The sequence below is a fragment of the Botryllus schlosseri genome, chromosome 9 (genome assembly GCF_051294905.1).
Source record: "Botryllus schlosseri isolate E-star chromosome 9, Bs_hap1, whole genome shotgun sequence".
Lineage (NCBI taxonomy): Eukaryota > Metazoa > Chordata > Ascidiacea > Stolidobranchia > Styelidae > Botryllus > Botryllus schlosseri.
This window is the reverse complement of record NC_137244.1, coordinates 19,734,141-19,747,411: the sequence shown is the minus strand read 5'-3', so window position 1 is coordinate 19,747,411 and position 13,271 is coordinate 19,734,141. Positions and strand designations below refer to the sequence as shown.

At 41.7% G+C, this 13,271-nt stretch overlaps 1 protein-coding gene across 2 annotated transcripts; it reads right to left on the bottom strand.

Annotated features, from left to right (window-relative positions):
• Positions 1–264: 264 nt before the first annotated feature.
• On the bottom strand, positions 265–3,670 carry LOC145446821 (sulfotransferase ssu-1-like). Of its 2 annotated transcripts, none has more exons than XM_080325197.1 (2): positions 2,851–3,670; positions 265–713 (listed from the first exon to the last, which is right to left on the bottom strand). In XM_080325197.1, exons 1-2 carry the CDS (start codon positions 3,491–3,493, stop codon positions 619–621), a joined length of 738 nt encoding a protein of 245 aa, XP_080181323.1. In that variant the 5' UTR covers positions 3,494–3,670; the 3' UTR covers positions 265–618. The 2 variants fall into 2 exon arrangements, with proteins under 2 accessions (XP_080181323.1, XP_080181322.1); XM_080325196.1 differs by having other exon boundaries at positions 2,729–3,660.
• Between the last annotated feature and the right edge of the window lie 9,601 nt (positions 3,671–13,271).

The following is a 13,271-nucleotide window of genomic DNA, read 5'->3' as shown; positions in this document are numbered from 1 at the left end:
TCAAGCTAAATTACCCACCTGATACACGAGAATGTTTCATTCGGAAGTTGAACGATTAGAAAAGATTGCAACAGCACCGTCGAAACGAGAGCTCGAAAGCAAATTCGTGAATTCAATTTGCGTGTTGACGGTTTCCCACTATATACGCTGATATAATTATGTGTTGCAACGGATTTAGGTTTTAGGTCTCTGTGAAGTATAACTCATAAGATAGCTGTCCAATGTTAGGTTGTAAGCTGTCTGGTATTTAATGAGAGACTGTCGTGGTAGTTATTCGTATGATATATTGTTCATACACAGTTTATTCAAACGTATTCAGTAGCAGGTTTTTACATGAATCTCCACGAGTCAGCTAAACATGCGTTTATAAAGACTCGTGATTATTGCAATAAGAAGTAATACTCGTATCCGAATATGGGCGTAAAATACACAATGTTGTCCATTAACATATACTCCCGCAGTGTAGACGGGCCCCGTATAATATTCTTTCTAGGGTCGCATGCATAAAGTCAGAATTGGTTCACATATGTACATGTAATTGGTCGCTTATCCTAATTAATCAAGGATTTCCATGTCTTAAGTATGGTAGGGTATTTATCAAGTAGTTGCCGTGTCCTTTTATCGACGCGAATCGCTTGCTCTGGTGTCATGTGTTTTTTCCAATCTCCAACTATTCCTTTTCGAATGAATGGTGTCGTTCTGGCGGTTGTGTACTGAAACATGAATTTAATATTAGCTATAGCCGTCAGTAGAGCCCGAGTGATTCTGTGTTCACCCGAGTCGATGTCACAATTTATCGGTATCGGCCATTAGAGGTAAAAATATCGGCAGTTTTTGTTACGTTACAACATGGTCGTTGGGTGTCAGAGAACTATATAATCTGTGAGTGCTATAGATCGGGAATTTTGATGTATTTCTTATAGCTTACAGACAGAGGATATCAAAGAAGTCGCCGTTGGTACGTAAATTAGAGTTGATATACAATGTTCTTTCTTATCTCTCTACTATAGTTGCCGAGGATCACCCCTGACGAGTGTCAGCCGAAAATATTCGGGTTTCATTTCAATATGAATATACTATTAAATTATAGTTAGAGTTACCATATTTTTGTGGCAGAAATTCCGGACGCCCTTTAGCGGATTTCAAATTGAGGTATGAGCGCATTGTCGATCAATAGGACGTCACACCAGCTAAGCTTTGTCTATCCACTACAGGTGGTCAGCTGGTCACGATTCGGTTCAGGAATATGTGGTTGTGTGTTGTATGTGGTAACCAGGGCCGAAGCCACATTTTTTCAGCCCCTCCCGCCCAAATAAACACTGATCTTGAGCCCACCGCAGGGTAATCAATGCAACTTCTGGAGGCTTCTGGCCGTTAAATGATTTGAATTAAATTAATTATGTCAATAATATTGGTTATTCCATATATTACTATATAATTTTGATCCTCTCTCCGCCCACATGATCAGAGCTGGCGGTAGAGCTGGTGGAGGATGATGACTTCGAAAATGCAAGAAACGTAATTGTACATCGTTAAGTCACGTTCATGTCAAACCGATAAGATTATTATTCAGCCTCATGCCGGTGCGCACTGCACCACTGAGCGATATAAACACCGCATATCCGGTAGTTTCCAACCGCTTATGGTCGCGTCTCCATTTCCATTTTGCAAATGTTTCGTGGCCCTGCTCAAAATCTGATGAGGAGTTGGTAACTAATTAAAGGTCGGCATATTTGCCCTATTAGAGTCGGTTAGAGACGTTTAAATGCTTTATTCAAAGATAGTTGTTCTAAACCTGAGGGTTTCCTTTGTCCTGGGGTTTTAGAATATGTCGAATGAACGTAATCAGCTTTAAAAATAGGCCATGAGTAAGCCTGGGCAAAGGCGCTCACTAAATTTTTCGTGATCAGATTTGAGCTGGGCCACGGAACATTTTCAAATTGGAAATGGAGTCGCGACCATAAAAGGTTGGAAACCACCGGATGTGTGGTGTTTATATAGCTCAGTGGTGCGTACAGGGATTAGGCTGATAAATAATCTTATCCGTGTGACATGAACATGACGTAACGATGTACAATTACGCTCCCTGGATTTTCGAAGTCATCATTCTCCACCAGCTTTACCGCTAATTCTGATCATATGTACGGAGAGAGGATTAAAACTATATATATATAGCAATCGGGGATATCTAGAAATCCCTGATAGTAATACATGGAAGAACCGCAATATTACCGACAGAATTCATTCGAAAATTGTCACGACCAGATGCCTATAAAGAAACCAGATGCATATAGCAAGCCCCCAGAACTTGCATCGATTACCCTATGGAGGGCCCAAGATCACTGTTTATTTAGGCGGGAGGAGGCTAAAAAATGTAGTTTCGGTCCTGGTTACAACTTACAGCACAGAACCACATATTTCTGAACCGGATCCTGACCACCTCTGGTCGACAGGCAAAGCTTTGCTAGTGAGCCGTCTATTGACATGCAATGTGCTCATTACTCATTTTGAAATCCGCTAGTGGTCGCTAAATAATATCCGGTATGGTGACCCTAAAATAATAATATGCTCTTAAATTTGGGAAATTGACTAAAAAGCTACATCCCATATCTTGTGAATATCGGCTAAATATAGATCGGGGTTATCCCTGAAAGTGTCAGTTATCGGTATCGACTCGGAAATCTAATATCGATAGGGCTCCAGTCATGACATCAAACTTGATACTGACCCACTTTTCGTCTTCCTCTTTCATTTTAGCGAGAGATGTGTTTTTTATAATGTCGCTTACGATGGTCTGCTTTTTTGCTGAGAGGTCTACATTCAGAAATTCTGCCAGTCTTAATATTTCACCTTCGGGGTGATTTATCATTTCTTCGTACAAAATGATATGTAGAGACTCTCCCATTCCTTCTTGTAGCCATTCGTCAATCATGTCAAAGTAATCAATGCAATCACATCGTCCTTCAAGAAAGGCATCTACCAGGGTTTCAAACCTTCCCTCTGACCAATCATAACCCGCAGGTACATATCGAGAACTAGTTCTAGATGGAGATTGAGATGGCCCTGTTCCCACAAAGCCTTTTATGTGATGATAAAGCGAAACAATAACATCCTTTGGCTCTCGAACCATGAAAATGTACTTGGCTTCGGCATGCTTCGGTACCCAACTGCACGGTAAATGTGTCTTAATAATTTTAATACCCTTTCGCGGCTGCACGTTTACAATCGCTTCCTTGCCATCGAACTCAAGAAAGGGAATGTGCTGTCTGATATTGCCAGTAACTCCATCGCCATCATTCAACAGCCTCCATACGATATTTTGCAACCATGTACACCCACATTTTGGATAACTGCATACAAATATATCGTTCCGGCAGGCCTCATACTTCATTGCCGATTCAATGTTCTTATCACTGCCTGCCGGCATTCGAAAATATCCCTTCTTAGAAGGATGAGTTACTGTTACATACGACGGTAATATTGAAGCATCCATTATTGCGTTGTCAGCTGCAATAAGCCAAACCGATCACAGCAAAATTGCAGCGCCACGCAGGAACACTCACGCTGTTAGTTAATAATCAACGTCTGCTGCAATCAAAACGCTTCAGGCGTCACTACAAGAGCTCGAAATGCTTGCGAAAATTTGGGTGCGGCTTAGTTCAGTATCGATTTCCTGACGTCGTTTTCCGATGTTATGTTGAAAGATTTTTCCGCTTTCAACCGGACACGCGTGAACGTCTGAACGATCTTGTCATGACAACACGGCGCTATCGTCCATATTTCGTCACTGACCTAAAAAGTAGACGCAGCTCTCAGCCGATCCACACTCTTTGAAGATGACCCAATAGAAATATTATAAATCGTTGACTATACCCGGAACGCTCCTATACACCACATAATTATATTTGCAAGACGGTACAAACCCAATTTATAAAGATGAGTTTCACAGCAGTGAGTGAGTGCAGGCCTGAAAGAACAAAAGAATGAATCAGCATCGTGAAAACAAATTGAAAAAATTGACATATTTCCAGGATTTCTTTCCAATTGGAGCTCCACTTCGAACCATTGACTCTGCTCCTCTACCATGCAACTTCTCCATATACCCACCCTACATTTTCTCCCATAAATATTCAGCATTTCTTGTTTCCAAAAGCTTACTGATTGCTATCGTCTAAATTGGCTTGAAGGTATAGTGACTCCATCCAAACACTGATATTGCCAAGAACTCTTTCAGCTGAGGTCCAGGCTGGGGGTCTGTTCAAGATCTTCATCAATTTAATTGCGGGAAGAGCATGCGTAAAGTACCAGCAGCGTTAAATTCGAGATCTAGCAGCGGCACATAACTTGTCGGTTTTGCTCGACGATCGCAATATCCTATGTAGCCATTTCTGATCTATAATCTCGAAAGGCAGTTAACATGTAATTTGTATAATAAAATTATATTGAACAAAATCCACCAAAGTGCGATCTCGCTCCTTCACTCAACGGAACTTGTAGAGGTCGATGAAACGACTTGTTGCAAGACACATTGGTATAGTGCTTAGAGTCGACGCTGCGGCTACAGTTCCTGTTGTAGTATTGTACCGGTGACGCGCGTGCGGTGAGGTTCAAGGCTGGTGAGGCACGGACCCCCACACTTACACATACACAGTTACACACGCAAACACGCACGTACGTAAAGCTTAGATTAAGAAAAGTATAAAAAGTACTTGATAAAGAGACCCAAAATGTGAATAAGAACAGCAGCGGGTAGAGAGCATTTTTGTCGCACTGATAGCCATTGCAATTCCACATTCTACAATACATGTAGGACTGGTCGCTATTGTGCTAGATGGGCAAGTTTAGACGGATAATAATTACTATCTCTTTAAGTACCGGTATAAATTATTCGAAGCATGTGAAAATAGCATCCTCATTTACAAATATTTTTCAGTACAAAACACTAGATTTGCCGAATTTCGAAAGAAAATACACTAGGACACTAGGTCAAGTCAAAATACACTAGATCTAGTGTAAAAACACTAGGAGTGGCACCACTGACCACAAACCACGACAACACAGGCTATATCATACACCACAATTAAGGGTGCAATTGAACAATTGCATCCGAACACGGCATAAAGGCCATAAACAACGATGATGCAGCCTATGCAAGTAGCTATCACCAGCACCGTAACTGCCGCACCCCAAACCCCCCAATTGGGGGGGGGGGGCGAGCTCGAAGGGGACCCAAAATTATTTCGTGAATTAGCATATATTATAGAGTATTTTTTGAAAATTTATGCAACTTTTTCAAAAATTTTTTGCGCTGCGCGCGAATTCAAGTAGCCATTTTGCCTTATTATTGGGTATTGGGCCATTACCGCGCCACGACCCACCAAGAAATACAATCAAGTTTTAGGCCATATAACATGCGACTCCAAGAAGTGTGCCAGAACGATCGGCAGCGAGAATACCTTGGCCGAAAAGGTCTATGCCCTTATGCTGACCGAAGACTTCGCTATATATACAAAATACATATAGGTTTAATTGTCCATAGGCGCCTGAATGACTGGCGCCGAATGTTCCTGTCTTTGCAATCTGAACCTCACAAGACAAATACCAACCCGCTGGGAAAAATTTATGCCAGTGAAGAAATACCAATTTGAAATCGTGTGCGTATCTTAGTTTAGAAGCCTACGTTTGGGCGATTCTATATTTTTTGATATAGCAAACTGGAAGTCACGAAATAACATCATGTAACGAAGTCATATCAACGGGTCCGCCCGCCCGAAGATGTTTAATTATTATTTACGGCCCCTCCCGTTTTCAAGTCACTTCACTCAGCTCTACCGGTAAATCTAATTACGTGAGTAGAGAGGACAATAAATTGATAGCATAATATATATGCAATCGCCGATCTGATTGACCGATTTTATCATAAATTAACGAAAATTTTCGCGCCTCGTGCTGGCTCACAATACAGTACAGATGATTTCGTGACAAACGCGAACAACGTGATGGAGGGGTCGTTTCATCACCCTATGGGAGCCCAAGACCCACGTTTTTTGGGGCCTGACGAGGTGCTGTTTCGTTCCTGCCAACGGGTATACGCCCGAAGATGTTTAATTACTATTGAGTGGTCCTACCTTTTCAAACACACCTCACTCAGCTCTACCGGCAAATCTGATTACGTGAGCAGAGAGAAGATAAAAATTGAGAACAATATATATGCAATTCCCGATCATACTGACCGATCCAGTCATGAATTCTAGAAATTTCCCGCGCTTCGCGCGCTTAGGCGACTAAAGCTGATTCACTAAAGAAAGTCCCAACGAATATAATAAATAGTGGTGAACAGGGTATCGCCGCAGGGGGGTCTGGGGGGCGAAGCCCCCCAGAAGTTCGGTCTATGACCCTATGGGGGCCCAAGACCAAAGTTTTGGGGGGGGCCTGACGAAGTGCTGTTACGGCCCTGGCTATCACATACCACAATTTACGTAGCTATGGATGGTAAATACATAACAGCTACATAAGTAAGGGAACGTATTTGCTCCGCATTATGTATCGGCCGTCGCTACCATATTATTTCTACTAGACTGTTGGATTCCGAAATCGCTAGCGCGTTTCACTGTGCTGCGATTGTCCAACTGTTAGCGAATAATGCGTAAGGCAGATTCGTTTTTGTCTCACCTGGCTATTGTTTGTCTGTATAATAGCAGAATGTCACCTTCCTTGGCGATTTTGGAGGGTTCTGGTGCTCTGACACTGTTAATATTTGGATTTTCGGAATCAGTGTGACGATAGCACATGATTGATACCAGTTATTCTGAATTCCGAGTTATTTATGATGAATTGCATTGTCGCAGGTGAGGCACGACGCGTCTGTGCCTCACCTCTCCTTTTTCGCTGTAATTTTGAATAATAATTATGCGAATTGATGATGTTGGGTGAAAACATGTTCAAATTTGGTTACTTATGAACATCGATGGAAAATATCTATAATCATCGACTCATCAAGGGTTTTCACTATTTTCACTCACTCACCGTGACGACAGGTGAGTCGCTGCCTCACCTGCCTCATTGGACCGCATGTCACTGGTGTAGTGTCAGACACAGGGCTGTGGAGTCGGAGTTCGGCTAATTTTCGCTTGATGGAGTCGGAGTCGGGAAAACTGTAGTGATGGTGTAAATGAGAGTAAAGACAAAGCCGCAATTTGAAATAGCCGGTCAGGAGCTGCGAGAAAAATGGCGCTGCATCGATGTTGAAATAAAGGTTGCTCAAGGATGATATTGCAACATCTAACGCATGAGCGTAATGCGTGATTCCGACTCATTATCACCGTGCAAAGAAGCTCGCGCGTTAAAAACCGTTTCCTGTCCGGATACACGAGAACGATTGATAAGAACGAGATGGCGAAACAATAAATAAGCAACCCTAAGGCGTGTCAAACGGGCTAAATACAATTTCCTGAAGGCCGCTAAAGAACGATATTGCATTAATTCATCCTTTTGAGGTAGTCCGAAGGAAATATACGACTTGCCTCAATAGTCAATGACCATAACTGAGAACGAAATTAGGCGACTCTTTTAATTTCGCCGTAGGGACAATAGTGTTTGACATTTCTAACAGTACATTGATTTTCGCTTTGCGACATTGCTTCTAACATAGATCTTGCGATGCGCACCATTAGTGGTTCGCGCAAAATAGTCTCAGAAGCACTGACGTAGTAACATTACTTGGCCGAGTCACATATCCGAGGAATAGCGCAAGGGCATACCCCACTACCCAGTTGTATATATCAACAGCGCTTTCTAGCGGTCAAAGGTACGAAACTCAAATTCCTTTGGAAGGAACTATATGAAAAATTGCCGTCCTTCAGACTAAATAAAAGGGACCACTTGTGGTTTTATGAACCATCGCTTCAACCATTAGACCTGTACTAAAAATCAGCAAGACCAATTAGGGCCATGTTTAATACGTACGAAGTGTGTGCATCACTTGGGCTGGTACGCGGGGCTTAGAAACTAGAGAATTCAGTGCTTAATCGGATTCCGAAGATTGGTGCTGCAGTGCAACAATTAGCGATGCTTCGCGATGGGCGAGAGACGGCATATATGGTCATTTGATTGCCTACAACTGGAAAATATATTTATAGGCAATGTTCCTCTAAGCTGCGCGCGCGTGCAATTTCGCAGTGCTGACACGCTCTCTGCGCGCAGAAAATCTAAGCTGCACACAAAAATCCTCCTAAGTGATGACTTCTTTTGGTTGGACACTGTTGTCCGGTGGGCCGCGCAGTGAGTTGGTGAGTGCGCGCAGACTCGTGAAAAAATAAAGGGAACATTAGATAGACAACTAAAAAGTAGTGTATTTCCCAAAACGAGCAATTCTTATCAGTTCAATACACCACAAAAAATTGCAATACAACAAAAAGATAGGATGGTGTCGAAACAACTTGGAGTCGTCTTGTGAATCAGACACCCACTTTGGCCTAGGAGATGTAAAGAGGAGGCATGTACACTGAATGAAAAGTAAAAGAAGATAGTGTAGAAAAAGCAAGCGAAAATGGGGTGGTATTGTATTGTATTGTATTGTATTGTATTGATAGGCACAACACAGTGGGGCTTATCGCCTTTCTAGGCCTTGTGCCCCACGACATGAATTTCATAAAGTTCATTGGTCTTTGCTTTTTTATTGTCTTGTTGGGAACGTCTTTATCAGTCTCTCTCGCAGCCATCTTCATTGTCTCTCACTCCCATGCGTCCCCATCGTGGTCTCTGCTGCCGACTTATAGCACGGCTCACTTTCAGTCCGGGCTTTTCAATGCACTACCGTGGTAGTGAGGTCGGCGATGAGGAGCCTAGAGAAACCTCCGACAAATGGGGTGGTATGTAACGGAAGATGAGATAGATAGGTCAGGTCGTGGTTGAGGCGGTACTAGGCTATTATTTATTTGGTAGATATTGCTTATATTTTGACTTGAATGTGGACATGCTCGTCGACTTTCGGATCGCCGGCAGGATCTGCCGATCAACCAACGTGCATTCTTTTATCTGACGATTCACCGACGCCGTAAGATCGATGCCGTTCTTATCCGCCGCTCTCATCTAAATGCTGCTGATGTTTTCTTTTTCTCAATAAAATGCAAGCCAACGTATTCACCGACTCGCTGTTGCGGACCCTAGAGGTAACGCGACGTAATCTTTGATTTAAGGACAGTTGGCCATATAGCGCGCCATACCTACTATGGTGTAGGGATGCCGAGCAGTCGTCAGTCTTGGGAAATATTGTGGATATTTGGATAGGGACCGAGGCCAAATTGGCGGAGGTTTAAGCAGACTGGTCACGCAAGCTGGCGTAGCCTACTAAGTACTGGCTAAAATTATGGATTTGAATTTAGCCAAATTGGTGGGGAGGACAAGACATGGTCACACCAGCTTACCTATCCCAGTTCAGTGCTGGGATCAATTCACTAACTCGACTCACAAGTCATTTCAAGTCATTGCACATTTTGCCTCCAGTCAAGTCAAGTCAATCGATTTTCAAAGGTGACTCGAGTTGAATCAAATCACTCGATTTTTGGAGGTGACGCGAGTCAAGTCACGAGTCAAGTCACAATTCAAGTTGCCTTTTCGAGGGATAAGACATGATTACGTCATTGCATTTTGCTAGCTGTTTGAAATACCGATTGGATGGTCATTGATTTTGAACCGATGAACGAATATAGAGGTAAATATACACGCCGGAAGGCGCTATATCGCTCATATATACGTAGAAATGTTAAACTACGTAAGTAATTGCATCGCCTCAGTCTATAGTTACCAATCAAAATAGAGAATAGAGAAACGAATTGATAAGATGCAATACATTATACCCACCTACATATTCATGCGATGCAATTCAAGCCTGTGCCAATGGTTGACCAGTATATAAACTACATTCGAATTAAATTTTACTAAAACAAGAGGTTTGGTTAAGGTGATAACAGAGTTATATATTTTGCTATTTAATTACTATACTACTAGTTTACGAAGCTGTAAGCTCCGATCACTTCGTTTGGATTTAGCCAAATCGATGTGGGGGGAGGACCCGACTGATCACACCAGCTCCGCTCGGTCCACGTATATGGTATTGCATGTTCCGCCGTCTAGAGTTGCCCTTGAGATTTGGTTGTGTCCACCAGGGCTGTGGAGTCGGAGTCGGAGTTTCGCTAATTTTTTCCTTAATTGAGTCGGACTGTCGGTCTCTCACAAATTTTTTAGCACTCCTTGGAGTCGGAGTCGGAGTAGTGAAAAATTACTGGCTGGAGTCGGGGTTGGAGTTTATGAAAATGATCCGACTCGGACTCCGACTCCAAGTTCTTTAATATGAAAGAAAGTGCTTTCAAATGTCTCTTTAAATTACTCATAATCAATAAAATAGGATATGTATGTGCCAACAGTCACTGTTATTAGTAACGATATTTATAACATTGAACATTATTTGCACGCAATTCAGACATATTAGAGAATATCTGTGGCTTGTTTATGTTATAAAAACTTATAACATAAAAGAGGAAGGATGCTTCGGCCTGATATAAATGATCATTGCTGTCGAAAAACACCATGAATACCACAAACAACAACAAGTGAATGAAAAAATATCAGAATCGAATAATAGGCCGTTGTTATTTTTAACTGAATCGAGGAATCCCACATCTTAAGTATGGTAGGGTATTTAGCAAAAAGTTGACGTGTCCTTTTATCGACGCGCATCGCTTGTTCAGAAATTCAGAAATTCTGCCTGTCTTATTTCATTTTCATTTTTTTCGTACAAAATTATATGGTGCGACTCTCCCATTCCTTATTGTAGCCATTCACCCATAATTTCAAAGTAATCCATGCAATCGCATCGACCTTCCAGAAAAGCATCTGACATGGTTTCAAACCTCCGGCCAACCATAATCCCGCGAAGCCTTTTATGTCGCGAAGCAATAAGATCCTTTGGCTCTCGAACAATGAATATATACTTGGCTTCGACATGCTTCGGTACCCAATTGTACGGAAAATGTGTCTTGATAAGTTTAACCCCCTGTGCGACTTCCTATTTACAATCGCTTCCTTGCCATCGAATTTCAGAAAGGGAATGTGATCATAGAAATAACCCGGAAGTTCATCTCTGTCGTTCAGCAGTCTCCAAACAATGTCATGCAGCCATGTACTACAACACGTTGGGTAAATTCATACGAATATATCGTTACTCTGGGCCTTGTACTTCATTGCTAATTGAATGTTATTTCCTGTGCCTGACGGCATCCGAAAATGCCCCCCCCCCTCTTAGTAGGATGGGTTGTTGCATAAACCGGTAATACAGTATCTTCCATTATTACCTAGTGGGTTGCATTGAGTCCAATATTATAGAAGAAATTTATTAATTAGCTTAGAAAATGCACACTGCACACTCATTTTCATAACACAAATATTAGCGATTTTTGTGCGTAGTTACTGAGCCGACCTAGATAGACATAAACAGATATGCCTTGCTGCTTACGCTGACGCAATCCGGCTCGCTCGCGAATCGCGGAACACAGAGGCTACCGAAAGTGTCTATGTGTGGAAAGTTTACATATAAAGGACAGTGAAGAAATTCCCCGTAGAAGGATGGGGTATGTAGCGGGGCGGGGGTGGGGGTGGAACCACTAGAGAAAGTGTGTCGACCACCCGGTTGGTTGCCTAATACCATTTGTTTTGGAAGTTGACAAAGGGTTGCTACCACCCCGCTTATAGCTAGCACTTCGTAGTCCTTCAACTCTTCAAATATTTGCCCCCAACCTATTTTCTGACTACGCCATTGATACAAATTATACCTACGACGCCCATCCTCTTGGACAGGGGCGGGCAAACTTTTCAGCTCGCAGGCTGCATTCAAAATTTGAATATATCGCAGGCCGCAATATCATAGAATCGGGATTATAAGTGAAGACGCAAACTTTTATTTGATTGTATAGTAACCATGGAGACACGAAGATAATACAGTGATAAGGATTAAAACAATACAAACATTCATTTGATGATAACGCACATGAGTCAGACACATGAACGAGATTTTATAACGTGACCAGTGACCATCTTTAATTAATTCGTCAAAATTAGGGATGGAAGTAGGTTGTGCCGATTTATGGGACTGGATGGAAGTTTGAATATGTGAGCAGCGATCGGCTGATTATGCGTTTGGTTAAACTTCAGTACGCACAACGCTGACATCATCATAACCAGCATGTTACCTTTAAATACGTTTTAGCAAAGGACTTCTTCACGTTCTTTTGTGAGGATGCCATGAACATAATTTACTGTTGTCTCAAACATTTGATTAATTCGGTTGATTTATTTTGCACCACATAATTTGATGCATTGGGCCTATAATCAAGATGTTCGGATTCAAGTGATGTTTCCAATTGCAGCAACGAATTCATTACAATAATGTCATATTGTGATAAGGGTAGTATCATACCCGGTGTCAGATATCACACGTATATGAAGTATTATTCCAATCCTTTATTCACTCCGGCCTCGCTCTCTTATCCGCTTCACCACTAGTGCAACTAGTGCGCACCGCGGTCATATGACTCCTACCCACAATGCCCAGACATTACAACAAGTAATACGTATTGCGTTACCTCCGACATCGAAACAAAAACAGGCCTACCTATATTAGTTGATTCGTTATTCATAGCAAAGCATTGATCTTCAACTTTTCGCTTTTTGTATTTGGACAACAAAAAAATTTCATCATACATTTTAGGGTAAATCGGGGACGCTGAGATCGAAAATGGCATTGGTTTCTGCAGATTCGCTCTATTTTTCAAGATATCACCGAATTTGGACATTTTAATTTTTTTATTTTATTCAAAAGGTTGCATTTTATGTAAAACACTTAGATCGGCGGAACGAAACTGTGTTGCTTAAATCGATTCTTTTCCACATATCGAACACAAACATACCCCATTTATTCGTATATTCATAGGATTCTCCTAATATATTGTAATTTGTGACAATAAGCTTACTACACCGATCAATGTGCTTGAAGTGGACAACAAATAGCAGTAATTAGGTAATAACAAACCAAGTATGCCAGAACCTACAAAAAAACGACAATTTGTAAACACAGACGAAGTAAACAAGCAAGCAATATTTCCGTTTATAAATGAGTATTCAAATCTTCTCGTAGAAATAAATCAATATGGGGATGTGCATTAGTGAAGTTCTTAGATGCAACACTTGTTATTAACTCAAATTAGCTTGAAGTAATC